The sequence below is a fragment of the Arachis stenosperma genome, chromosome 3 (assembly GCF_014773155.1).
Source record: "Arachis stenosperma cultivar V10309 chromosome 3, arast.V10309.gnm1.PFL2, whole genome shotgun sequence".
Taxonomy (NCBI): domain Eukaryota; kingdom Viridiplantae; phylum Streptophyta; class Magnoliopsida; order Fabales; family Fabaceae; genus Arachis; species Arachis stenosperma.
In genome coordinates, this window is record NC_080379.1 from 160,593,841 (window position 1) to 160,619,976 (window position 26,136).

The following is a 26,136-nucleotide window of genomic DNA, read 5'->3' on the forward strand; positions in this document are numbered from 1 at the left end:
ATAGTATTTTTATTTTTGTTAATAACAACTATTAAATTTTAGATTTTTTACTTATAAATTTTTTTATAATATATTATAATATTATTTTAAAAAAAAATTAAATTAATAAAAAAATACATAAATAATTATATACCTAATCTAACTAAACTTGTTTGTTCTACTATTTTCATAAATGTAATAAGATATATATTTATCTTGGAATATGTTCGTTGAATAAAAAATTTAAATAATTTTTTATTTTGAGGTAAAAATGATTTTCTACGTCACACCACTTCTTCCTGTTTAATATATATAGGCATTTTTTGTACAAATATAAATCATTAGACCCGTGTAGTGATTTATGTACATTACTAATTTACACAAAAATGGTTAGACTTTTATGGCAATTTTTGACCATTTGCGAAATTAATGTAAACTGCGAGACCCTTATAACAGTTTACGTTCATTTGGAAATCGTGGGATCTCTGTTGCAATTTTCATAAAATAATGAAAAATCACATTTTTGATATGCAATTTGCAAAAGTTATATTTAGATAAATTTGAGGTCCAAATAATTTATTTTAATCATTTGCCCATTTTTATAAATGTACTAAGATATACATTTATCTTGAAGATATTGAATAAAAAATTTAAATACATTTTTTATTTTATTAAATATTTGTTTTTTTTTTTAGTTTTTTCCTTATATTCTAATAAAGTAAAATTTTAAAAATTTCTATTTTACTCTTAATAAATGTGTTATGTGAAGATTAACTATTGAATCAAAATAATAAGAAAACTAAAACAAAAATATTTTAAATTTTATTAGATGAAAATAAAAAAAATTATAATAACCAAAACAGGAAACAAATATTTTATAGATTAGTAAAAATAAAAAGTTTACAATAAATCATAATGGCCATAGCTGCAAGAGTGGTTTTAGTAACAGACCTTGTAAAATAGCAGATGAGAGAAATGAGTGTGTGTACAAATATGAATATATGAGATGGTCAACATTCCTATGACCCTTGAGGTGGTTTTGAACGGTCTTCCCTTCTCAAAGAATATACACCCTTCAAATTTTGCATGTCACCCTCCCCTCATTCATATCATCCTCTCCTTCTCCCCCTCTCTCCCTCTCTTCCTCTCTCTCTATCTTTCTCTACACTTTCTTTCATACCAACACCAAATGTGAAAAGAGGAACCTTTTTTCCTTTTTTTTCCCTTTCTTTTTTTTTTTTTTTTACGTTTTCCAACCAGGAAAATGCTTTGAACCCAAACAAGTTGTTCCTTCTTTTATGAGATTGGTGCTAGCATGGTGGAGTGACTGGGCTCACGAATCTTCTTTGGAATAAACTAAATACCAACAGCCATTATTATTTTCAAACACAGATCAGAGAAGATTCAAAAGCACCGCGTGCGTTATCTTCACAGCTCCATGCAAGTTACCATCCTATCTATCATCATTCGAGAAGAATAGCTAAAAACAAACACAATTGATTACACGTAGCTACCAAAAAAAAAATAATAAAAACAAGAAAAGAAAAGAAAGAAAGTGAAAGAGAAATAAGAGGAGGAAAGAAACCATGCAAGGTAGATTTTGTTGGTCGACTTGTTTCTGAAATTAAACCATGCAAAAGAACTAAGCGTTTTGAATCCTTCTTTGTTTTGTTTTGTTTGTGTTGCAGAATTTAGGGGTAAGTTGCAGAAGGTGATAAAGAAAGCGAATCCAGATATAGATTGGGGGGTTTTCAATAACTACAACAACTACTACTACAACAACAGAAAGGAGGAATCTAAATCAGGCTCCGATGAATTGCCATCGCCTCGGGGGATGTTCGAAGCTATGTCGACTGCTGACTCCGACTACAGCTCCCGCGGGAGCAGCAGCAACTACAGCAGCCTACATTCCCCGGGGAATCGCCCTCCCTCGCCGCCGGGTCCGGGTTTGCCAAAGGCGAACTCGACGAAGGGGGACGTGAACGGGCAGCAGCAGTGGAAGGTAATGATTGACGTGCTGAGGTTCAAGAACGTTAGAAGGTTCTCGAACATTCCCTTGTTAGCCGCTAGCTACGAGATCTCTAGGAAGAACCTAAGGAAGAAGGTGGCTCGCAAGAGAGATGGCGAAGACGATGACGATCTTCCCATTGATCTCGATAGCATCCCAACGAAGCCTTCTTGGCGAAATTTCCCTTACGCTGATCTCGCTGCTGCCACCGATAATTTCTCCCCTGGTAAATCCACGCATCATGCTTGCATTGGTGGTTACAAACTCGATCGATATTATTGGATTAGTATTTTGAACGTGTGATGATTGAACAGAGAACATGCTTGGAAAAGGTGGTCATGCTGAAGTGTATAGAGGATGTTTACCGGACGGTCAAATTGTAGCAGTGAAGAGGTTGATGATGAATGATGAGAAGGAAATTGAGGACCAAGTTGGTGATTTCTTGTCAGAGCTTGGAATCATAGCTCACATAAACCACCCAAATGCAGCACTCCTTCTCGGATTTGGCATTGAGAAGGGACTCTACTTTGTCCTCCAATACGCTCCTCGTGGCAGCCTCTCTTCTTTACTCTTTGGTACGCCACCGCCTCTCTTTCTTTCCCTTGCTTCTCAATTCATTATTCACAGCTTTTCCATCTCACATTTCAGGTTCTCAAGGCTTGGAGTGGAAGGCAAGGTTCAAGGTAGCTTTGGGGGTCGCCAAAGGATTGAAGTACCTCCATCATGATTGTCCAAGAAGAATCATTCACAGAGACATCAAAGCCTCAAACATATTACTCGACAATAACTATGAAGCTGAGGTATATCTACACTTGTAAATGACATTATTCTTAACTTACCTTCACATTTGAACCTTCATCTTTTCCTTCTCTAGATTTCGGATTTCGGATTGGCAAAGTGGCTTCCAGACCAGTGGGAACATCATGTTGTGTTCCCCATTGAAGGCACATTCGGGTTGCTTTAATTATTTCTGTGTCTTACTTAATTTGGTCTCTCTGTAAATCATTACCTCTAATAGCTGCTTGCATTCATGGCTGCAGGTATTTGGCTCCAGAATACTTTATGCATGGACTTGTGGATGAGAAGACTGATGTATTTGCATTCGGGGTTTTGTTATTGGAACTCATAACTGGCCGTCGCGCAGTCGATTCAAACAGCAGGGAAAGTCTTGTGATCTGGGTATGTCTTCATAGCAAGAAAAATACAAATTTAACGTTACATTATGGCATGAACAACTGAAATTTCCTTTTTTATCTCTGAGTAGTCTTGCACAGTAGCTAGGACTAGATTGAGAAATATTGAGAGGGACCGTGGCTTATATATATTGTATGGTTTAGGCAAAACCACTGTTGGATGCAAAGCAGATTAAGGAAATAGTGGACCCAAGATTAGGAGATCAGTATGATCTTATTGAAATGAAGAATGCTATGACAACGGCTTCCCTATGTGTCCACCACAAGCCCTCCATGCGGCCATACATGAACAAGGTAACAATATGAATCCTTTCACGCCATTGCAAATTAAAGACAAAATATTAAATGATGACTTAATTTGAATATAGGTTGTGAAGCTGCTCAAGGGCGAAGAGGTAGCAGTTGAGATCACTCAAAAAACAAAATCCCCAAGATCATTATTGTTAGATGCATGTGATCTTGAAGACTATACTTGCTCTAATTACTTAAATGATCTTAATCGCCACAAGCAATTAATAATGGAGTGATGATGCATTATTTGACCTGCCCTCTGATTTTTTTGTTTGCCTCTCTGTTGTATAATCTTGATATTCATTGGAACTTTGTAATATTTGTAGCTCTGTTGTGTGGGGTTGAAGTTAACAATTGAACTTGCAAGCTTGTCTCAATTTCAAATTTTGCAAGGTAATTTTAGGCTTGTAATTTGCCGTGAACTTCTTGTACTCTGCATTAGTCAAGAACCAAGCAATGTTAATAGTTTGTTTAGATGACTGACATTTTCTAACGGACATACATTTTCATGCAAAGATCTACTTTTTACAGATTTTGCATCACAAGTTGTTGCTACAATTCTTCAATCTTTACTTGCAAACATTTTTACATTCCAAGTTATTCGAACTCGATATTAGAGTAATCCAAAATCTTTGATACCGGTTATGTCTAAGTACATACAATAACAAGTTAACAGCACAAAATATATATATAGGAATTGATTTATTAAAAAACGAAAAGATACAATTTGATTTACTTTATACAAGGACGTGTCTATGTCTTATCTTAAAATCTACCATAGTCTATACAGTGTCTATACACTTGATTCCATCATCTCGCTCAGCAAAAAATAAATAAATCAAAAGCAAGTAGCACGCCATAACAGAATGGCAACGGAGGCGTTGCTCCAAGTAGGAATCTTAATCCTAACATTATCCCTCTTCTTAGTAATGACCTATCTCCGCAACCAAACACTTCACGCCAGAACCCGAGCCCGAAATAGAGACCCTAAGCCAGAGGCCAACCGCCACCTGGCCCAAGCATCCCGCCTTCTCGCTCTCGCTCGCCCCAGAGACGCCAGGGCTGCACTCACAGAAGCCGACCGGGCCCTCTCCCTCAACCCCAGGGAGCCCACGGCACACATACTCCGGGCCCGGGCGCTCCGAATCATGGGCCACCACGCCGCCGCCCTCAGATCCATGGATTCCGCACTTTGGCCTCCGGCGGTACGGCTGCTCTCCACGGAGGATCGCGCGGACGCGCTAGTGGAGAGAGCAGAGCTGAAATTGGCGGTGAACCGGAGGCGGCGAATTGACTCGGCGGTGGAGGACCTGATAGCGGCCGTGGAACTGAGTGAAGGAGAACGAGTTGACTCGGAGGCGCTGTGTTTGTTAGGGAAGTGTTATGAATCGAAGGGGATGAAAGAGAAGGCCAAGGAAGCTTTCCGGAAGGTTCTAGATGTTGAACCCGATTCTATTGAGGCTCGTAATGGATTGGACCGTTTAGGCCCATGAACTATTTTTTTGTTTTGGTTATCCATTTCAAGATGTAGTTCTCTTCCACAAATTCGAATTATATGGATTCTTTGGATAGATTATTTGTGCAATACCAATAAGTATTTAAGTTAATTATAAAAATGGAATGGAAGCACATTCCACGAAGTCACACAATGATGTACTTTGTGATTTTATACTAAAAAAATGTATATGATTTAACTGGGTTGATATGATTTGTGTTTGTTATGCTAGAGTTGCCACATTTTTGCAATTAGAAACTTGTTAAAAGCTATATATAAAATGCACGAGGCAACGCATTGCTCAATGCTCATCTCTGAGATGACAGGTTACTTGCATAATCCTAGTATAACTCCTGCTGGAGCTGCAGTTACATTGGCATGATGGCATCGTTAACGGCATCGGGGGAATGAAATTGGTAGCAATATGGTGTCACAGAATCAAAGTGTGCAGGAGGAGCCGGAATGGTTGACAATGTCATGATGCTACTCTCACTCTCAGTCTTAGGTGGCTGATGAGTATGAGTAGTAGTAGAAGTAGCAGCTTCTTCCTTCTCTGATTCTAGGGAAAGCCTCAACCGTTTGGCTACCCCGCCAACGGGAAGAGAATTATTCATTATGGCTTCCACGTTGTACCTACTCGTCTCAAAATTGGTTACTGCATTTAACCCTCTGAACTTTATTGCCGCAATATCGTATGCCTCCGCCGCTTCCTCTTCACTTGCTGTCACAAAAGTACCATAATTTGTAGATTGGAGATTTTAATATTACAAATTGGACAGAAAGGGCAGAAAGGAACTGACCAAATGTCCCTAGGTATAGATCTTTGTTCCCTGTAACGCGGCCTATTCTCGCTTGCCATCTACCTTGTTGATGATGCCTGCTGAATCCAAAAAAATAAAGGCATGTATGAGCATCAATAACATGTTGAATTGCTAATTCGAATATTGGAAATAACCTTGTAACACCCCTGTATATGGAAGCTCCCCTGGAGAAACCACTACTTCTCCTGCAACAAGGAGGAACAGCTACACAGGTTTAGTTGCTTGCTGCATTAAAATGCATTTAAATATGTATAACAGGCCAACTCAGGCATAGTAAAACCTTCGTAGTGATGCAATAAATTCAAGCTTCCCCACATCTTTCATCTCTTCCAGTTCCTTTATATAATTAGAAACCTGACAAATCAAATAACGTAAAATTGTCAAGTCATATTGATTATTATATGAAGTCTATGCCTTAACTTCTTATGCACACTGATTACTAACAATGATCTAAAAAGAATAGAAGCAAAAGATTATTACAGGGAAGTTAGTGGTAGCTGTGGGGCCCCAGTACTTTAGAGCTGCCAAATCATAGGCTCTTGCGGCCTTTTCTTCCTTGTCATATCCACCTGACAAACCATTTACAAAATCATAATTCAAATAAGTAGATACTATCAAGCTTAGAATGAGAAAAAAAATATTGGTTATAAAAATAATTCTTACCCAAATATACTGCAGTAGTAGTTAAAAGATATCGGTGACGTGCATCGAGCCATAATCCATGCAGGAAAAAAAAAACGAGTAAATCAAATTTGATCTAATAGAGTGGTCAATATATTCTGGCAAAAACTAAACTTTACTAACAGGAAAAAAGGGGGGTCAGAACAAAAGAAAAAGTTATCAAATGCATGCAACCACTTGCTTCCTTCTCTTCTTTTCACTGTGCCATATAGGAGTATATCCATCAATCCCCATTCCCCACCCTTTTCTCTTGTTTAAGACGAGTACAAAAGGGCCAATCAAATGTTGATTTAGAAAGGTTAATTAGCAATACCTAGCTTCCTAGAGGTTAAAATTCAATAATCCCACACTAGCTGTCACATTGTCAAAGTCTATACACCCTTAAGGCCTTAATTAAGACAGCACAGACCCATCCTCCTAAAACCCGGCGAAAAAATGGCCTACTTCTACTTAGCTAAAATGCTAGCTAATAGATTAGGATAAAACACTTTTTTTCTTTTCTTAAAAAAAGTTATCATTATAAGCATTTTTTGTTTTCTCCCTTGTGTTATTCATATTTTCTCAGTTAAAAACACCTATCTATGAATGGAAGAAATCCCGTGAATTTGTATCAGAATCACTAGTAGGATATCATTATGAGAGAGGGGCCACAGAGTCTCAGGAAAAGACAAAAGGACACTCCCACTACATTCATGTAAGTACAAAATTTCAATGTGCAGAGAGCCGAGGGGATTCATCGCATGTGGTCAAACCCAGCTTTTGTGGCGAATAGAAAGCAAAAGTTAAAGTGAAAGCTAAACTCAGCAACACAACACTTTGCATCATCATAATGCAGGGCATATGTATGTGATTGAGAATGTGAGAGAAGACAGAAACAGAGAAAGTGAAGTCTACCTTAGCTAGCTGACATATCTGATATAAAAATTTGTTGTTGAATAATTATCAATTTATTTTTATTGTTAACGGGCAGAGATTTATGACAAGGGAGTTTAAGAACAAAAATGGCGGCACATTGGATATACAAAATCAAGTGAAAGAAAGAAATGACATCTAACATTGAAGCAACAAATGACAGATGCTTTAATATGGTGTATGCATGCATGAGCATGATGTAATACATTGAGAAAGTGTGTGTATCCTACCTACCAACACCACCTGTAATCCATTGAAACACTGTTGAGTCTTGAGAAATAAACCCATCATAATTCATCAGGTGTCCTACCCTACCACCCCACATTCATATTATACTTTTCGCCTTTTATTATTATTATTTTCTTATTAGTTCTATTTAAAAAAAAAAATAGAGAGCGACAGAGAGGATCGGACCTTGACGGCCTTTCCTGGCTTGACCCTCTCGGCGGCAGCTATTATCCCACAGGTGAGCTTCATATCGTCCCGTCCATCGGTGTCTGAACAAAGACAACCAAACCAACAATAAAGAAATTTAAAATAGCAGCTGAAATCCATGACCTTCAAGATTGAGACAGAAGTGAATTGATTATTACCCATATCCGTACCTGGTAACACCTCTGTATATTGAAGTTCGCTGGCCAAATGTATCACCAACAACCTTCTTGGAGTTGGAGGAGTTACCGCCTTCACTAGCGGAGAACGCGAAGTCATCGTTCCGGGATGAGTGAGCATCCAGCACCTGAGAGACCGAATTGGCAGAGGAGAAAGCTAGGAAGGCAGCGTCAGCAGCAAGCACTTTCAGATCTTGGGTGAGGGAAGAGGAATCATCATCATCATTTGTGTCGGTTTGGAAGAAATATTCGAGCTTGGGCAGGAGGGGTTGTGGTGGCTGAAGGTTTGGGTTGATGAAGAAAGAAGGTTGTTGGGACATGATGTTATGATCCAGTTGGGAAGTACCGTCGAGTCCCTCAGGCTTGAGGTCAGTGGTCCCTGTGGAAGGAAGAAATTAAACTTGATTGTTAAATGAGTAGAAATGGAGAAATGAATAGGATATAGAAGTGATAGTAGAGTTATTAAGTACCGTTGGCGTAGAGGAAGTAGTAATGAGGAGGAGGAGTAGGAGGCAGAGATTGATGGTAGATGGAGGAGGAGGTGGTGAGTGTTTCCATTGAAAGGAGGGAGTGGGAGTGCATGGTGCAATGCAGGAGAAGAAGAGGTTGACTCGTTGAGTTTATATAAATGAATGGCAGAGTTTTAGCGGTTTCGCCTCCAACCGGCGTATAAACAAACGACACACGCCACACGCTATCACCGCCTCGCTTTTTTAATTCAAAAATATTATTTATATATTAAAATTAATATAAGTGAATTTTATAGGGTCTATAATTTTGGTGTCTAACTTTTACCTAACTTATTTTTTATGATAATTTTTAAATATTTAATAATTATTTATTTTTATATTTTTAAAATTAAATATTAATTTTTAACCCTTTTTAATAAATTAGACAAATACTTTTAGACACTATAGCAATAACCATAAATATATGTGTGGTTTAATTTATTTTTAATATATATTTATATTTTAACATATATTTTATACTAATAACTGATTTTAATGGCTAATTTTAATATACGTGTAATATTATTCATTTATAATTACTTCTTTCCTCTCCAAATTTTTATATTAAACAAAATAGATTCTAAAATTATTTTCAATTTTTAATTTATCTTTTCAATATTTAAAAGAATAAAAATGTAAATATTATTTTTAAATACATAAAAATTTAGAAAAAAAGTTTAACATTTTTATTTAAAAAATAAAAATATGAGTTAAGATCTTTATTATTTTTCAATGAATTATCTATATTCTATATTTAAATTCCATACATCACTTTTTTAATTAAAGAATAATATTTGATGTAACTTTTCTAAACACCCCCCAAAACAACCAAAAAAAAAGAGTAAACACCTAATCCGATTCCTATCCATTTTTAATTAGGATAACGCGATCCTTCACCAAAAAGTAATCCACGCCGGTCCCTATCTATGCAAAAAATAACTCATCGCGTTTCCTCCCGTGTATTTTCCGTCCATAGTTGACGAAAAAGTCTGATGTATCACTTACCGGCGTTGATCTGGCAGTTAGTCCAAAGTTAAGTGCCAACGTGGATAAGGGAGAATGGATATGGGTCTATTTATCCCCCTATCACATTAAAAAACGACGTCGTTATTAGGTTAAGAAGAAGTAAACGTTTATTTCATCTTTTCGTTCCCCAACCTCTGCACAAAGTATTCATAGTCTAAACAATAACGAAACCCTAGGGGACCATGGTTGAAAGTGGAGAACGTTGCACATCTTCCGACCTGCGAGCTGGTGATAGTTAGAGTTATAGCATGAATTTTAATGAGAGTATTGTAGGTAGAAGGAAGAAGAGATGGGTCTCTCCAAATTGCTGTTGTGGGTCTGATGCTGTTCTGTTCATGTCTGGGACCAAAAGTAATCCGAATAGGTTATTCTTACGTTGCCCTAAATTCAATGTATGTTCATAGAAAATTTTGTGTTGAATGTGTTTGATTCTATACTTAGTTCCAGGTCTGTTCATGGTTTTAACCCTTTTGAATTTATCTCTATGTAGACTGCAAAAGGATGTTGCTCGTTTTTTGTATGACTAGATGATTATATTTCTTCCTTTAATGAGCATGTTTCGAAGACAACATCAAAGGGGATATTGCCGTAGAACCAGCATCGATTTGAAGGCCTTAGTGATGCAGTGGATGACAAAGTAGAAGAGCTGAAAATTAGGTTGATTCGATTAGAAAATCAATTGGAAAAGAGCAAAAAAAATGGGTGAAAGTAGATGCTTGGGGTTAGGTTGTAGTATTTTTGCATTTTTGATTGGGGTTATGGTTGCCTGTTTATTTAGGACAACTATGTATGCAACCTAATGAATAATTTTAAGGTATCTAAGAACTATGTGGCAAGATGAGATTGGATATGTAAATATTGTGGATGTAAGTTATATGAAGATGAATTATTATAATGACTGTTTAAAGTTTGTTACCTGAACTTAATGCAAATTGGAGCAACAAATATTTGTGCATGTAACATACATAAATTGAAGTAAACCTTGTAAAGCATAGCAATTCATACCATTATATTTATATTGTCAAGAAACATGTAATTCATACGTTCACAGTGATAATATCATTGCAGAGGCAACATGGCCCTTATCAAAACTTACACATTTGTAAATATGAAAATACCAAAAGAACAGCAAGACATTTGTTGACATAACTGTATCCTTCAAACTAAAGTCTCAAAATACCAAAATAAAGTATCACATATCTCAGTATCACATATCTAAATCCCTATTATAAGTATCACCCCTGCTTAGGAGGCTTGAGTCCTGGAAGCCTGTAGTCGGGTGTTGGCACAAATTTCAAAAGTCGTGATGCAGTAGTTGAATTTGCAGCTGCCATCGTCTCTTCAGAAATCACATCATGACTGGTTCCTGGAGTAGTCTTCCCAGCTATTGAGTCATTTGATTAGAGCTGTGAGGTATCAGGTTTGGCGCTTGGGAAGGTTGAGATTTGAACCATAAGGTTGGCCCCAGTGTTAGTATGGGTGGAGGCACGAAACATGGAGCTGGAGGTCTAACAATCTGCTGCTCCTCCCTAAATGTTGTAGGGTTGTCATTGGAGTTTTCTCCTGCAGCTTGTAACAATGTAGGTTTAACAGTTATATGAATGAAAACTTTAAGGGATTGAGATGTAATAATTTTTTGGATGAAACAGGTTTTGTTTTTTTTAAACAACAGAAAAAAAAGTATCTTCTCAGCTGGTGGTGCAGATTGCGAAACTAAAATTTTTTCTCTCTGATTTTTGGGTAGTTTCTTCTTAGCTTTTCTGGCTTTGCTCTGTGACAAAATTCAATATATTATAGAAAGCAAGCAACAAAAGACAATTCTCAAGTACAACCATTGTACATAACACAGACATACTCAAGCAAGCAACATATAAACCTAATCAGTACATAACACAGCCATTGTACTCCAATTCTCAAACATAAAGTAAAGAAGTTATTATTTAGAACAAGTTAATTCTTAAAGCTAACACATTGTACCTGATCAGTGTTTGGGGCTGGAGTAATGTTTGTTGCTGGATCAGTGCTTGTTGCTGGATCAGTTGATGATTTGTGAGTTGTTGTCTTCTTCTGTGGTCGTCTCTCCTTTTTAGTCATAGGCTTCCAGTTAAGATCTTGTACTGCATTCGGACATGTCTTGTAGTAATGGCCCGTTTGGCCACACTTAGAGCAAGTAATGACAAATGTCTTCTTCGCCTTGGTGGTGCTCATCTCTCTCTCAACTGGATCGGCTCTTCTCTTCATCTTAGGTCTATGAGCAGCTCTCTTGATAGTGGGAGGCAGTAGCCTTGGTGCATTGGTAGGTGTCTAGTACTCTTCACTGTTGACTGGTTTAATGCAATGTGAATAAGTTGTTCTAATGGCTTCCATAGTTAGCCACTTATGCACAAAATTCTCAACCTTAAGACCCATTTTAGCTAGTGCTGTAACGGCATGTCTACAAGGCATTCCTATGTACAATAACAAATTGATGCAGAATCAAAAAAAGACAATGGACATATAGTGATAAACCAAAAATTATAACAACTAAATAATTATTCAATAACTATATAACCAGACTTACCAATCAACTGCCATACATTGCATGTACATGTCCTCTTGTGAAGATTCACACCCACTTTATGGTTTTGGAAATGAACCTCAAAGAGGACTCTTTCTGAATCACCAGCCTATATGGCTCTCCATTTATGACTCTTAGGTTTGATAAATTGATCTAATTTCTTATGTTGGACTGGTGCAAGTGATCCAATGTGAGCCTCCAACTTCTTCTTTGTGCGTTGCCATTTTTCTCATTATGTAGCACCGCAACCCTTCACACATGGTTAGAATAGGCTTTTTCCTATGCTCCACAATTTTTGCATTCCATACTTCGTCCATATTATTAGTTATGCTGTCCACTTTCGGTTCATGACTAAAGTACGCCTTACACCATATAGTCGGCTCAAATTTTTGCATATACTCCCATGCTGGTGCACTTACTCGCTTTAACTTCTCCATCGCAGCAGCTAATTCAGTGTGTGTGGTGCACCTTGCACATTTCCAAACCAATTGCTTCGTCTCTTCATATTTGAAGTGCTTGATGAAGTTTTTCCAAATATGTAGTACACAATTTCAGTAGTGAGCTCTCGAAAATATCTCCTTCAAGGCTAATGCCAACCCCTGTATCAGTCCAAGGACATGATATGATTAGAAAATTCTAATTAGCAATGATCCACACTTCAAATGCTAAGATTCAAATTAAAGTAACTCAAATTAAATACAATATCTAATCAGGGAGCTGGAATACAACATATTTAATTATCAATTGATGATGAATGAAACAGATTCTTAGCTAACATAAGAATTAATTCATCAACTAATAAACTGAAAAATAAAAAATTTTTATCTCAATGGAACAGAGATTACCAACCAAATCAGAGCGCAGAATTATATATAATTATGATCAAATTCATAGCAGAGTAGTACAAGTCTATGATACAAAACAGAGTATATCATACATAAGTATTCAACACAAGTAACTAAGACCATCTCCAGTAGGGAACTCATCCCAATCCCTGTTTATGACCCACCTGTCATAAAAAGTAATTTCACATCAGCTTTTGCGTCATAAATAGTAAATAGGAATTCAAAACATCTCTCTCTTCTCTATTAGAAGGAACTAACTTTAGTCCTTATTGTGGTCCTACTTAATTAATTAATTAAAATATTTAAAATTAATATAATCATTATTTTTTATAATAATATTATTTAAATTTATGATTTAAAATAATTTAGTATTATAAAATATTAAAATAGATAACTTAAATTTGATTAGTATTTTAAATTTTACAATAAAAATAAATAATCAAACTAAAAATTATTTTATAATATATAAAAATTAAATTTATTTTTTATGTAAATAAATTTAATTTATTATGATTCAATATAACAATATAAATAATATTTGATATTTAGTTAATATAATTATTTATATTAATTATGATTTAATATAATTAATTATTAAATAATTAATATAAATAATTAATTAAATAGATATATATATATATATATATATATATATATATATATATATATCTAATATGTTTTTAATTTTTTTTATTAACTTACCACATGGCATGATTTTATTGGCTGTTGTAAGTCCCTCTTTAGAGGGACTCTCAGTCTTGATCCACGTGAAGAGCCTTCCTTCCCTCTTTGCTCTAACGGCAATTGGGTCCATGTATGTCAGAGAGGAGACTCTATTTTTCAGCATTGGGGTTACTCTAATTAGCAGGGTTTAGAGTTGACCTTTTGTTGATCGGAGATAAAATTTAGTCCCAACTCAGTGCAATCCCCCAGATCCTACTTCAGTATTGACAAAAACCAGCCTCAGGTGTCTTTACATTCGTTCGGAACCACAGCATACGTAATGACAAAAAAGTGGTTGTTGGCATCTTGCCCCACTACAGATAATAGTTATCCACCATAGTAACCTTTGAGGAAGCACCCGTCCAACTCGATTAGAGGCTTGCACCCATCTTTATTACACGCATCCAAACTTATATACAATTTGTCGAACAGTGGCAGCGACTCTGGCTGAGGTATGACATCAATCATAGCTGTGCTCCCTGAATTACTCCTGTGTAGTTCCATCAAATAGTTGCGGAGCTTTTCATACTAAACTTGTTCGTTGCCTATAACTATCTCTCTGGCAACCTTCAGTCCCCTACTTATCATTTTCTTATTAAGATGTACATTGTACTCCTCAATCATATACTCCTTTGTCTATTTAGGCTTTTAACTCAGGCTGAGTCAGTAGCCTCTTCATCAACTTTGATGTCACCCATTTTCTGCTAGTTAGATTATTGCCAAAATCTCTAGTACAGTTGTGCTCATTAACCAGTGTCTTCTGATAACACCCCTAACACTGTTCCAAGAGGTCAGAATCAACCAAGGACAGTTCTCTCTTACACATGTAGCCCTCACCCTCTTCTTTTTATTCTTTAAATACATCACATCCTTCCCTTCATACACAAAGTAGTCCTTTAATGCTTTCTTAAAACTTTTCATTGTGATGAATGTTTGTCCCACCTTAAATTCAACTTTCCCATATTTTGTCTCCTCATTGAAAGCATCAAATGCAGTCCTATTTTCATCATCATCAGACACCGGGCTGTTGAATGCTTCACTCTCATATTCATAAGGTTTGTCATAATCTGAGTCTAGCTCTTCCCCAACAATATCAAAACTTGACGCCATTGTATTCCCAGCCAGTCCATGTCTAGCCTCCACACCACCACCTGCTTCAGGCCCATCAACTACTACACCTTCTGCCCCAGTTTTTTCATTCCTCATAATATGTTTCCTCATCCTATCTAAATACCTCTTGGAAGCCCGTTTCTTGGCTGTCTTTGGAGAATAACATGGACCACATTTACTTGGTCCAGGCTTATCCCTATTTTTTGGACCAGACTTCACCTCACCATCTGGTCCATCCTTCACCTCACCAGTTGGACCACTCTTCACCTCTCCAGCTGGACCCTGACTAGCTCTCTTCCTTGGTGACACCATGTTCTTCTTTTTCTTCAATCTCTCATTCCTTTTCTGTACGTCACTATCGTCACTGTTATGAGTCTCTTCATATTCCGGAGGAGGTGGCTTATATGACTCGTCTTCAGTTGTTTCATACCCATCACCTGAGAAAGATGAGTCACTCATAATAACCTCCTCAGCTTGCATCTCCTCATCCACAACTTTTGGCACACTAACCGGGTGATCAAAGTAGATAATCTCGTTTGTCCCCTTGTTTTTAATCTTATTATTCCTCATGTCATTTATCTTAGTATCACCCCCATTACATGTAAGCCAGATTCCAAGTCAGGTGCCATGCTATCCAACCAAAACATCGTCTTGTACTCCCTATAACCCAACTCATTCAGTAACATTTCAAAATCAAAGAAGTTCACCAAATCAATGTCTAAAAGTAGCCACTTCTTGACTTTTTCATCAACATATTCTAATTTACCTTGTGCATTCCTCTTAAAATTTCTCCCATGATGAAAAACAGGAACTTTTTCAAACTCATCCATCTAAAAATTATTTTTACTAATCAAAATCTAATTCATGACAGTTTAACATCACTGTGTCAATCATCTAAACTACTAACAATTAACATTAATTATTTAATAAATTAACTAAAAAACTTCAAAATTCATTCATGTCCACAACATTTATAAAAATAAACAACCAGGAAACCCATTTTAACCTACTAAACACTAAGACACCAACATGTAATTTAGGAACAAAGATTGGATTAGAATAATGTTTTAGATGCCCAAATTTGTTACTAACCTGAATGCCGACACAGGCTGCCTCCACTACACGACGTCAGTGACTCTGTCAAGTGTGGCATTAGAGGAGTCCTCCAAGTCCTTCCTGGCGGCCTTGTCAGCTCCCTTGTCAGCACCAACACTTGCTATTTTCACCACTCTCTGTCCTATCGCATAAAGAAGGTTGATGGGTTTTGGTTATTCTGTAAATATGAGTTAGGGCTTGGGGGTTATCAAGGAGAGAATGACGTTTGCTTCTTCTTAACCTAGCAACGACATCGTTTTTTAATATGACAGGGTAACAAATCGACCCCTGTCTATTCTCCCTTATCCACGTTGGCACTTAACTCTGGACTAACTGCCAGATCAACGCCAGTAAGTGACACATCAGACTTTTCCATCAACTATAGACGGGGGATACACGGGAGGGGACGCGATGAGTTATTTTTTGCATAGACAGGAACTGGCGTGGGTTACATTTTTGGTGATAGATCGCGTTGTCCTAATTAAAAATGGACAATAACCGGGTCAGGTGTTTACTCAAAAACAAAAGAAACACGAAGAATGTTTACTTCGCCCAAACTATCGCGGTTTGGAAAAATAATTAAAACCGTTACAATATGGATCTCTAATTAAGATAATTTTGGTCGGTACAAATATTAATGGTGAATAGTGCTCAATTTTTAAAATTAGAATCAATATTAATAAAATTTAAAAAGTAAATTTTGGAGGCAAATATAAATAAGTATAGTGTGAGACATACAGCAATAATAATTAAACACTTCTCTCTCTTTTATACAATTATACTACTACATATAATATTAGTAAATTTATATGAATAATAATCTCTATTATTATATTGAGATAATAATATTAATAAATATTAATATTAAAATTTTTTATTTATATTTTTTATTTTATATTTATTTTTTTTCCTTATTTATTTAATTTATAGCACATTATCAACATAAGACTCTTATCTAAATTTAGAAAGACTCAGGTAATAAATTTTTATTATGTCAAAATTTTCTCATCTTAAATATAATACTTTTAATATATTTAGAAACAACTACTTATCATGGATATTAGATGCCAAAATTCATCTTGATTCAATAGATTTTAGAGATATTGTTAACAGGGGCGGAACTATAAATTATTTTGGGAGGGGCTAACATGAAAAATATAAGTTAAAAAGAAAGAAAAATTAAAAATTAAAAAAGGGGTTAAACTAAAAAATAAAAAACTTATACATACACCTTATTAGTTTGGGGGGGCCATTGCCCCCTTGCTCATAACGTGGCTCCGCCACTGATTGTTAAAGTTAAAAATAATGCATTCTAGAATAATAAAATCAAAGCCATGATCTTTCTTTGTCGTTATCTTGACAAAGAATTGAAAAATGAATATCTCACACTAAAAGATCCTACAGATCTGTGGAAGAATCTTGAAGAAAAGTATAATTATCAAAAGACATTAATACTTCCTCAAGTCAAATATGAGTGGACACACTTGTGTCTATAGGATTTTAAATCCATAAATGAATATAATTCAGCAATGTTCTAAATTACCTCACGAATGAAATTATGTGAAAAAAGGATAACTGATAATGACATGCTAGAGAAAACTTTCTCAACCTTCCATATCTCGAATGTGCTCTTGCAGTTGCAGTATCGAGAAAAAGAATTTAAAAAGTATTCTGAGCTAATTTATTATTGCCTTTTTGTCATTGAACATAATAATGAAATGCTTTTAAGAATTCACGAAATGCGCTCAAATAGCGCCGCCCCATTTCTTGAAGCAAATGCGGCAAATTATAACCCCATAAGATGTAAATGGCAAGGATTTGGTAACAAGAAAATTTATGAAAGGAAAAAAATTATGTTCACAATAAAAAATTTTACCAGAAGTGAGATAAAAAAAGAAATAATAGACAAAATAAATCAACAGAGGATAAATGTTTCAGTTGTGGTAGAAAGGGTCATTGGGCACATACTTATCGTATCCCAAAGCACATATTTGATCTTTATCAAGTATCCTTGAAAAAGGATGACAAATAAAAGGAGACGAATTTTATTTCAACGAATATTGCTCAAAATTCACCATTTATTATGAAGTATCTGATTTTTTTAGGATTTTTTAAGGAAATATCAGTCATTTGAGAAATAATGAAAAAGTTTAATATTTAGGTTCGTTAAATATTTATGTAATTAAATAATGTCAAAAAATTTTTGTTAAATTTTATTTTCTATATATTTAAATATAATATATATAAATAATATTTAATAAAATATTAATATTTATGTTTAAGAATTTCAAAATCACTAAATATGTCAAGTTCTATTATAATAATAATAATAATAATAATAATAATAATAATAATAATAATAATAATAAATAGTATATGATACTATTTTTATATACAATATTTTTTAGAAAAGGTAATTTTAATTAGGAATATAATTTTACTGTGCATGTATTATTACTCATTTTATTATTATTATTTGTCTTTGAAAAAATGAGAAGGACATATAATGAAGATATTTGCCTTAGAATAGTGCAAGTTCATATACCATTCTAAAAAATAATATATATTTTACTCATCTTTAACCAAAAGAATGATGTATTAATACTACTATTGACTTAGGCAATGTGATCGAAAGCTCTGGAAGAGCGATAATTTTATTTTCTGGAGGAACAAAATTTATAATAAATAATGCACTATTGTCTACTAATTAAGTCTCTAAAGAACTTGTTAAGTTTTAAAGATATTTGTCAAAGTGGATATCATATTGAAGCAATGAATAAGGAAAATTATGAGTATTTATATATCATAACTCATAATTCAAATAAAAATGTTATATTAGAAAAGTTACCTTCACTTTTATTTGGGTTATATTATACTAAAATTAGTATAATTAAATCACATGCCTAAATGAATTTATAATTTGTCATGATTGATTGGGTTATCTTAGAACAACCATGATGTAAAGAATTATTGAAAACTCACATACACATTCACTAAAAAACCAAAAAATTCTTAAATCTAGTGAATTTTGTTATGCAACATATTTTCAAGGAAAACTAATTTTAAGACCATCTTGAATTTGAGGCTCTTGAATTTCTAGAAAGGATTTAAGGTGACATATGTAGACATATTCATTTACTATATGAATCTTTTAGATATTTTATACTCTTATTAGATGCATCTTTGAGATGATCACATGTGTGCTTATTGTCTTTTCGCAACTTGACGTTTGCAAGATTACTTGCTTAAATTATTCGATTAAAAGCACAGCTTTCAAAAAATTCAATCAAAACAATTCGCTTTGATAATGCTAGTGAATTCACTTTTCAAGTCTTTGATGCTTATTGTATGACTAATAGAATAAGCGTTGAGCATCCAGTAAATCATGTTTACACACAAAATAGATTAGCAGAATCACTTATTAAACGCCTCCAATTATTTGCTAGACCCTTACTTATGATAACAAATCTCCCAATCTCTGCTTGGAGAATGCAATTTTACATGCTATAACACTTATTCGTTTAAGGCCAACATGTTACCATTAATTCTCTCCTCTGCAATTAGTTTTTGGCCAGTAGTCAAATATTTTCCATTTAAGAATATTTGGGTGTGCGATATATATTCCAATTGTCCCGCCTTATCACACCAAAATGAGACCCAAAGAAAATTGAGGATATATGTTGGATATGATTCTCTCTATAGTGAAGTATATTGAGATACAAATTGGAGATATATTTAAAGTCTGATTTGCATATTGTCATTTTGATGAATCAAAATTTTCAACATTAGGAGGAGAGAATAAACTTCTTGAAAAGGAAATTAATTATAATGCATCATCCTTGATGCATTTAGATCTTTAATTAGGACAATGTGAACTAGAAGTTCAAAAGATTGTACATTTGCAAAGAATAGCAAATAAATTACTTGATGCATTTTCTGATACGCAAAAGATAACTAAATCATATACACCAGTTGAAAATGTTCCATTTTGAATTGATGTCCCAATTCGACAAATAGCTATCGAAACAAATTCACGTCAAAAGTTTGGTAGATCTGTCAGTTATAAAGACAAAAATTTTCGAAAAAGAAGAAAGGTAAATACTATTCCTGTTGAAAAGGATAAAGACATAGTAAAGATACTTACAGTTGTCCAAAATTCTGATATAGTTTTGATGCCAAAAGACGTTCAGGTGCTTGAAAATTGTGAAAATAATGAAATTCCGATAAATTATGTCTTTACAAGAGAAAAATAGAACCGAAATAAAGTAGTTGTCAATGAAATATTTGCATATAATATGGCATTACACATTATGCATGAAAGTAAGGATCTTGAACCAAGAACAGTCGAAGAATGTCGATAAAGGAATAATTGGACGAAATGGGAAGAAGTCATGAAGGCTAAGTTAGACTCACTTGCAAAGCGTAAAGTTTTTGAACCAGTAGTCCGTATACCAAAAGATGTAAAACCTGTTGGATACAAGTAGATTTTTATAAGAAAACAAAATGAAAAAAATGAAGTTATACGCTACAAAGCTTGACTTGTAGCACAAGGTTTTTCACAAAGTTTCGATATAGATTATGAAGAAACATATTCTCCTATAATAGAAGCAATAACATTGCATTATTTTGTCAGTTTATCCACATACCATAAACTACATATGCATCTAATGGATGTGGTGACAACTTATTTATATAAATAATTAGATCCTAATATCTATATGAAAGTTTCTGAAATACTAAAGGTATCCAAACCATCTAACAAATATTTGTAGGGGTTATACTCAGTAAAATTTCAAAGATTTTTATATGGTCTAAAGCAATATGGAAGAATGTTGTATAATCGTCTTACTGAATATCTGGCAAAAAACGGATTCAAGAATGATGATATTTATCCATGTGTTTTTATAAAGAAATCTGCATATAGATTTATTATAATTATTGCGTACGTTGATTATTTAAATATTATTGGAACTCCTAAAGAGATTCCAACAATTATAAAAGCTATAAAAAAAGAGTTTGAAATGAGAGATCTTAGAAAGACTAGATTTTGTCTCGGCCTACAGATCAAGTATACAAAAAATTGTATCTTTATTCATCAAACAAAATACATAGAAAAGATCTTGAAGAGATTTTATATGGATAAGTCACATCCATTAAGTACCCCAATGATCGTAAGGTCTTTAGATGTGAAAAATGATCAATTCTGCCCTAAAAAAGAAAATGAAGATATCATTGCTTTGAAGTACCATATCTTAGTGCCATTAGAGCACTAATGTATCTTGTTAATAATACACGACCTGACATATCATTTGTTGTAAATTTACTAGCAAGGTATAGTTCCTCTCCAACCAGAAAACATTGGAATGGAATCAAACAAATCTTTCGATATCTCCATGAAACAGTTTATATGGGACTATTTTTTGCACATGAATCCAAGTCACAATTAGTTGGCTATGCAGATACATGATACTTATCTGATCTACACAAAGGAAGATCTCAAACTAGGTACCTATTCACATATGGTGATACAGCTATATCATGAGGTCCACAAAACAGATGATAACAGCAATATCATCTAATCATGCTGATGAAATACTAGCGATAAATGAAGCAAGTCACGAATGTTTTTAGCTTAGAAGTTTAATCCAATATATTCTATCATCTTGTGGACTAACTGATAGAAAAATAGCTCCAACTGTTCTATTTGAAGATAATACAATATGTATTGCTCAACTTAAGAGTGGATACATTAAAGGTGATAGAACAAAACATATTTTTCATAAATTTTTCTTCACTAATGATCTTCAAAATCAAAGAACACTTGATGTCCAACAGACTCAAGCAATAATTTGACAAATTTATTTACAAAATCACTTTTAAAATCCTCATTTAAAAAATTGGTAAATCAGATTGGGATGCACCGATTTTAATCAAGCAGTTATCATCACAAAGAATATATTGTACTTTTTTTTATTAAAATCTTTTTCATTAGATTTTTGTTTAATAAAATTTCAATGAGACATTTTTTTAATGGACATACAAAAAGAAGTGTTACAATATAAATGTCCAATCAAAATAATTTTAGATGGTGCAAATATTAATGGTGAACGGTGCTAAATTTTCAAGGTTAGGCTCAATATTAATAAAATTTGAAAAGTGAACATTATTAATTTTATTTTTTATAAAATTTAATTTTAATATAATAATAATATAAATAAAGTTTACATACATAATTGTTCAGTTATATAAGCTAAGTATACCTTAATACACAAACATTTTGAATTAATACATGATTTGAAAACTGCATTATTCAAGATGTATTAATTATATAAAATTTATTAATTTTAAAATTATTATTTTAAAAATTTTTTAAATGCGACCGCAGTGTATCAATTTTTTTATTATTAATGTAAACTTGAGTGAATAAAAATATTTTAATGAATAAAAAATAAAAATTCAAATGTAATTATTTTTATATAAAATTGATAGTTAAAAATTATTAAATAATTTAATAAATTTAAATAAATTATTATTTCTAATAGATTTTAACTAATTAATTGTATATAAAATTATTTGTATGTAAATTTTTATTATTAAAAAAAAGTTATATTTGTGCTTATCAGCTTATGCATGCATGATGCATATATAGTATGAAAAATATTTTAAGTGCTCAGATATCAATTGTTTTAACTGTTGATTTTAATTAATATATATTATATATATATTTTATAATTTAGATCAACAGTTAAAATAACTAGTACATCAGTACTTCCGATGCATTTGAAATGTTTTCTATAGTATGAGATGATGAATTGAAGGAGAGGTGCAGCATGGTGCGACCTTTCCGCACGAACATGACTCTGAAAATTCCAACAAACTGCTTTTCTTCTCCTTTGTGTTCTGCATGCATGCTTCTCTACACGTAGCCGAACCTCAAACGTGGCCATGCATCATTTGCTCGTAGGTGTCACACCAGGCCAACACAAGCCCATTTTTCCAAATTTTGACAATAATAATTCGTTTGATTCAACCCAATATATATGGTTTATCTTAACATTACAAAAATAAAAAAGTTTTAATTAAAAATATAAAAAATTTAAATTTTTAATATATTTAATTTATATTTATTAAATAAAAATATTTAAATTTTTTAATAATAATAAATTTATCATGTATTTTAAAAACACATATTAACTAAATCCATATATATAATAAAAAAATACAATTAGTTTATCTTTTAATTAATTAAGACCTAATAAAAATAAAAGACGTATGGTTTCAAGTATATAAAACGAGAAATAATATATATATGTAGTACTTTTGTGTAAATTTTTTTTATATTTTTATTTTTTTTATATTAAAAGTGACTAATAAAAAATAAACAAATGAAAACATATTTTTATAAAAAGAAAAGTAAACATCATTTTTCATATAAAATTGATGGGGAAAATGATTTTCGACTTACTTGTTGGCGCCCGCCGCCCATGAGTCCATCTGTCCATGACACATGCATAGAGGTCGAAAAATAATAATCGTAGTGGAATCAATCATTTCTAAAGCTTTTTTCGAAAGAAAATATATTATATTAGAATTACAACCTAGCTGCATGTTGAGCTGTTGTTTTTCCTTTCTGCATTTGTCAATATATACTTAAGCTAAGTTTTATTTGTGAATATCATAAATTTATAATAAACATTTAATAATGAATGTATTGTTTATCTTTTAAAGTATTTTATAAACAGCATAGCAGTTTAAGATACGTGAATGAACACTATCATTGATAATAACTATATATAGTAAGTACATAGGACAAAAATTGGTTTCTTGTTAATTAGAGGCGTGGAAATTGCCGTCCAAATGCAGCAGATGGCTTGTTAATTTGACAAACGTGGAAATTAAAGCGACGAAGAGTGTCATATCTTGGGAATGATAAGAACTCTCCAAACCCAAACTTCAATTTCTTTTCCTCACATCAAAGCAGGTAAATATGGATGGTAGAGCAGAGAGAGAGAAAATCTATGTCGCCCTTGGAAATAATGTGCTTGAAGGAATTCACACTTTGGCTTGGACACTCAGTAAATGGCACTCTCACCCAATTTCCATAATCATTCTGCATGTCAAATACAATAACACTTGCAACCATCTTTCAACACTACGTAAGTTCTGATCCTCACACATTTCTGTATCATCAGTTTAATCAACATTTTACTTTCTAAAAATAGAGCTGATTGAAATTTGGGTTTTAAATATAGTTTCTTGAAGTTTTCGATGACTATAATCCATAAAAGTTATATTTTTAAATTATTTTAATCAAAATAAATATAATAAGAGTGGTAGATTTTTGGTGGCCAAGATTATAATGACTAAGAGTAGCTAAACTTTGACCGATTAATGTAGTGACTACTCCAGGACAAAAAAGTAAATAAATTGACCAAAATGATGTGTATATCATGTGAGCCTTTTATTTCAAATCGTTCTATTTAAGTTCAAATAAAAGGCCCACATGATATATACATCATTTTGGTCGGTTTATTTACTCTTTGGCCTTGCAGTAATAACTAATAATAAGAGTTTATCATTCTAACTAACAACTTGTACCAACTCTTCACGTCATGTGTTTATTGGTCAGTCAAAATTTGGCCACTCTTAGCCATTATAACCTTAGCCACCAAAGACTTATCCTAAGAAAAAATACAAAATGATTTTAATAATTAAAGGAAAAGTATAGATAACCAACAATATTTTTGAACAATGTGTGAATAATGTGAATTAATATGGTTAAAAAAGTAAATTAATCTTAAATTTAATTAGTAGCATTAAATTAGGATATAGCGTATTTTTATTTGATTGGTGATTGTTCATGTTGTTTAAAATAGTAATTGTTTACCTAACACTCCCCATAATTAAATATGGATTATGCTAAGAAATTAATAACTTTCTTGAATAACATGAACAACGAATTTTAAAATGTGTCCAATTCAAGTAAAACATACTACATTCCAAATTACTCACCTAAATCTTAATATTAGAATGACCATCTACATACATAATAAATTAAACATCCAATATATCTATTATTCATATTATTTAATATTTTTATTATCTACTTGTACTTTTCCATTAACATTATATTGAAGTGGAGTTCAATTGAGTTTTCGCTTATAGCTTATTGTTTTGAGATATTATTTCAGTTGGGAATTTTCCAGAAGGCATTGCATGTGATGTTAAAATGGAGAGAATCCGGAAAGGCGAGGAAGACAAAATCGACAAGATGCTTTCCAAGTATATATCCTTCTGTGACAATGTGAGGAAATTAAATTCAAATTGTAAATGAAATAAAATGATGGAATTATATTATAATATTATACTGAAGCATATTTCCAGGTACCAGCTGAAATACTTGACATAGAGCAATTTGATGAACCTGTTCAAAAGCGCACCATAGACTTAATTTATGGTCTTGGAATTACCAAATTGGTCATGGCATTCTCATTCATGAAGGCTTCATTGTACGTACTCTCTCCCTTGTTCATTCAAATATTGAAAACTTAATTGATATTATTTCCTTTTTGCTATGTATGATTTAGGAAACAAAAAGATGCGATGAACGCAATGTTGTATGTTCATAAGCAGAAGCCTGGGTTCTGTGAACTGTTCTTTGTGTGTGAAGGGATACAAGTGTTCCTCCGAGAGAAGGATAATGATGAGACAGTAATGGAGGATGATAATGGTGTCACAGTTGCAAGAATGAAAGATAATAATAATAATAATAATAAGTCAGTTGCCAAATGGTGCCTAGAAAGACTAATATTCAGTAACAGTAGAAGCATTGATTCCGATCCTACAAGTTCTTCTTCATCCTCCGAGTTCCCTCTTATTAACCAAAACCTCTGGGAATTTTATCTCCGAGAGATTGAAAATTATTATCAGGAATTGCTGTCTTTGAATTTGGAGGAAGAAAACCACAACTCAGATTTTCCACCTACTCAATATGAGAGCCTAGAAGAGGAACTGAATGAAGCATACAATAGGATCCAGACAAAGAGAAAGGAAGCCAAGCAGAATATAGAAAGACATGAAAAGGCTGAATGGGCTATTTGGTTCTGCAACCGTCGGGTATGTTATATATGTTCTATCAGTTTTGTACTTTGTAATTGTAGCACCTGATATTCAAAATTATTTCAATTCTCATCAGGAAGAAGAGCTTGAGAATCGAATCAAGGAAGAGGTTGCTGCAAGAGAAGAACTAAAGAAGGAACTGGAGAGAAAAAAGGAAGAAG

The 26,136-nt window shown here is 33.3% G+C and overlaps 4 protein-coding genes across 4 annotated transcripts; 3 read left to right on the plus strand and 1 right to left on the minus strand.

Moving 5' to 3' along the window:
- Window positions 1-1,099: 1,099 nt before the first annotated feature.
- LOC130970195 (receptor-like cytosolic serine/threonine-protein kinase RBK1) lies at window positions 1,100-3,963 on the plus strand. Its single transcript, XM_057896191.1, has 8 exons — window positions 1,100-1,572; window positions 1,668-2,213; window positions 2,302-2,562; window positions 2,636-2,787; window positions 2,862-2,941; window positions 3,028-3,166; window positions 3,325-3,474; window positions 3,549-3,963. Exons 1-8 carry the CDS (start codon window positions 1,566-1,568, stop codon window positions 3,705-3,707), a joined length of 1,494 nt encoding a protein of 497 aa, XP_057752174.1. The 5' UTR covers window positions 1,100-1,565; the 3' UTR covers window positions 3,708-3,963.
- A 239-nt stretch (window positions 3,964-4,202) lies between these two features.
- On the plus strand, window positions 4,203-5,183 carry LOC130967888 (uncharacterized). Its single transcript, XM_057892927.1, has one exon. The coding sequence runs from the start codon at window positions 4,338-4,340 to the stop codon at window positions 4,962-4,964; it is 627 nt and encodes a 208-aa protein (XP_057748910.1). The 5' UTR covers window positions 4,203-4,337; the 3' UTR covers window positions 4,965-5,183.
- On the minus strand, window positions 5,161-11,767 carry LOC130967097 (AP2-like ethylene-responsive transcription factor AIL7). The gene is made up of 10 exons (XM_057891918.1): window positions 11,504-11,767; window positions 8,462-8,699; window positions 7,986-8,370; window positions 7,795-7,877; window positions 6,451-6,459; window positions 6,268-6,356; window positions 6,068-6,141; window positions 5,922-5,972; window positions 5,767-5,843; window positions 5,161-5,687 (listed from the first exon to the last, which is right to left on the minus strand). Exons 1-10 carry the CDS (start codon window positions 11,765-11,767, stop codon window positions 5,335-5,337), a joined length of 1,623 nt encoding a protein of 540 aa, XP_057747901.1. The 3' UTR covers window positions 5,161-5,334.
- Window positions 11,768-23,764: 11,997 nt separating this feature from the next.
- LOC130967099 (putative U-box domain-containing protein 50) lies at window positions 23,765-25,689 on the plus strand. Its single transcript, XM_057891920.1, has 5 exons — window positions 23,765-24,012; window positions 25,048-25,160; window positions 25,241-25,365; window positions 25,444-25,636; window positions 25,681-25,689. Exons 1-5 carry the CDS (start codon window positions 23,844-23,846, stop codon window positions 25,687-25,689), a joined length of 609 nt encoding a protein of 202 aa, XP_057747903.1. The 5' UTR covers window positions 23,765-23,843.
- The last annotated feature ends 447 nt before the right edge of the window (window positions 25,690-26,136 follow it).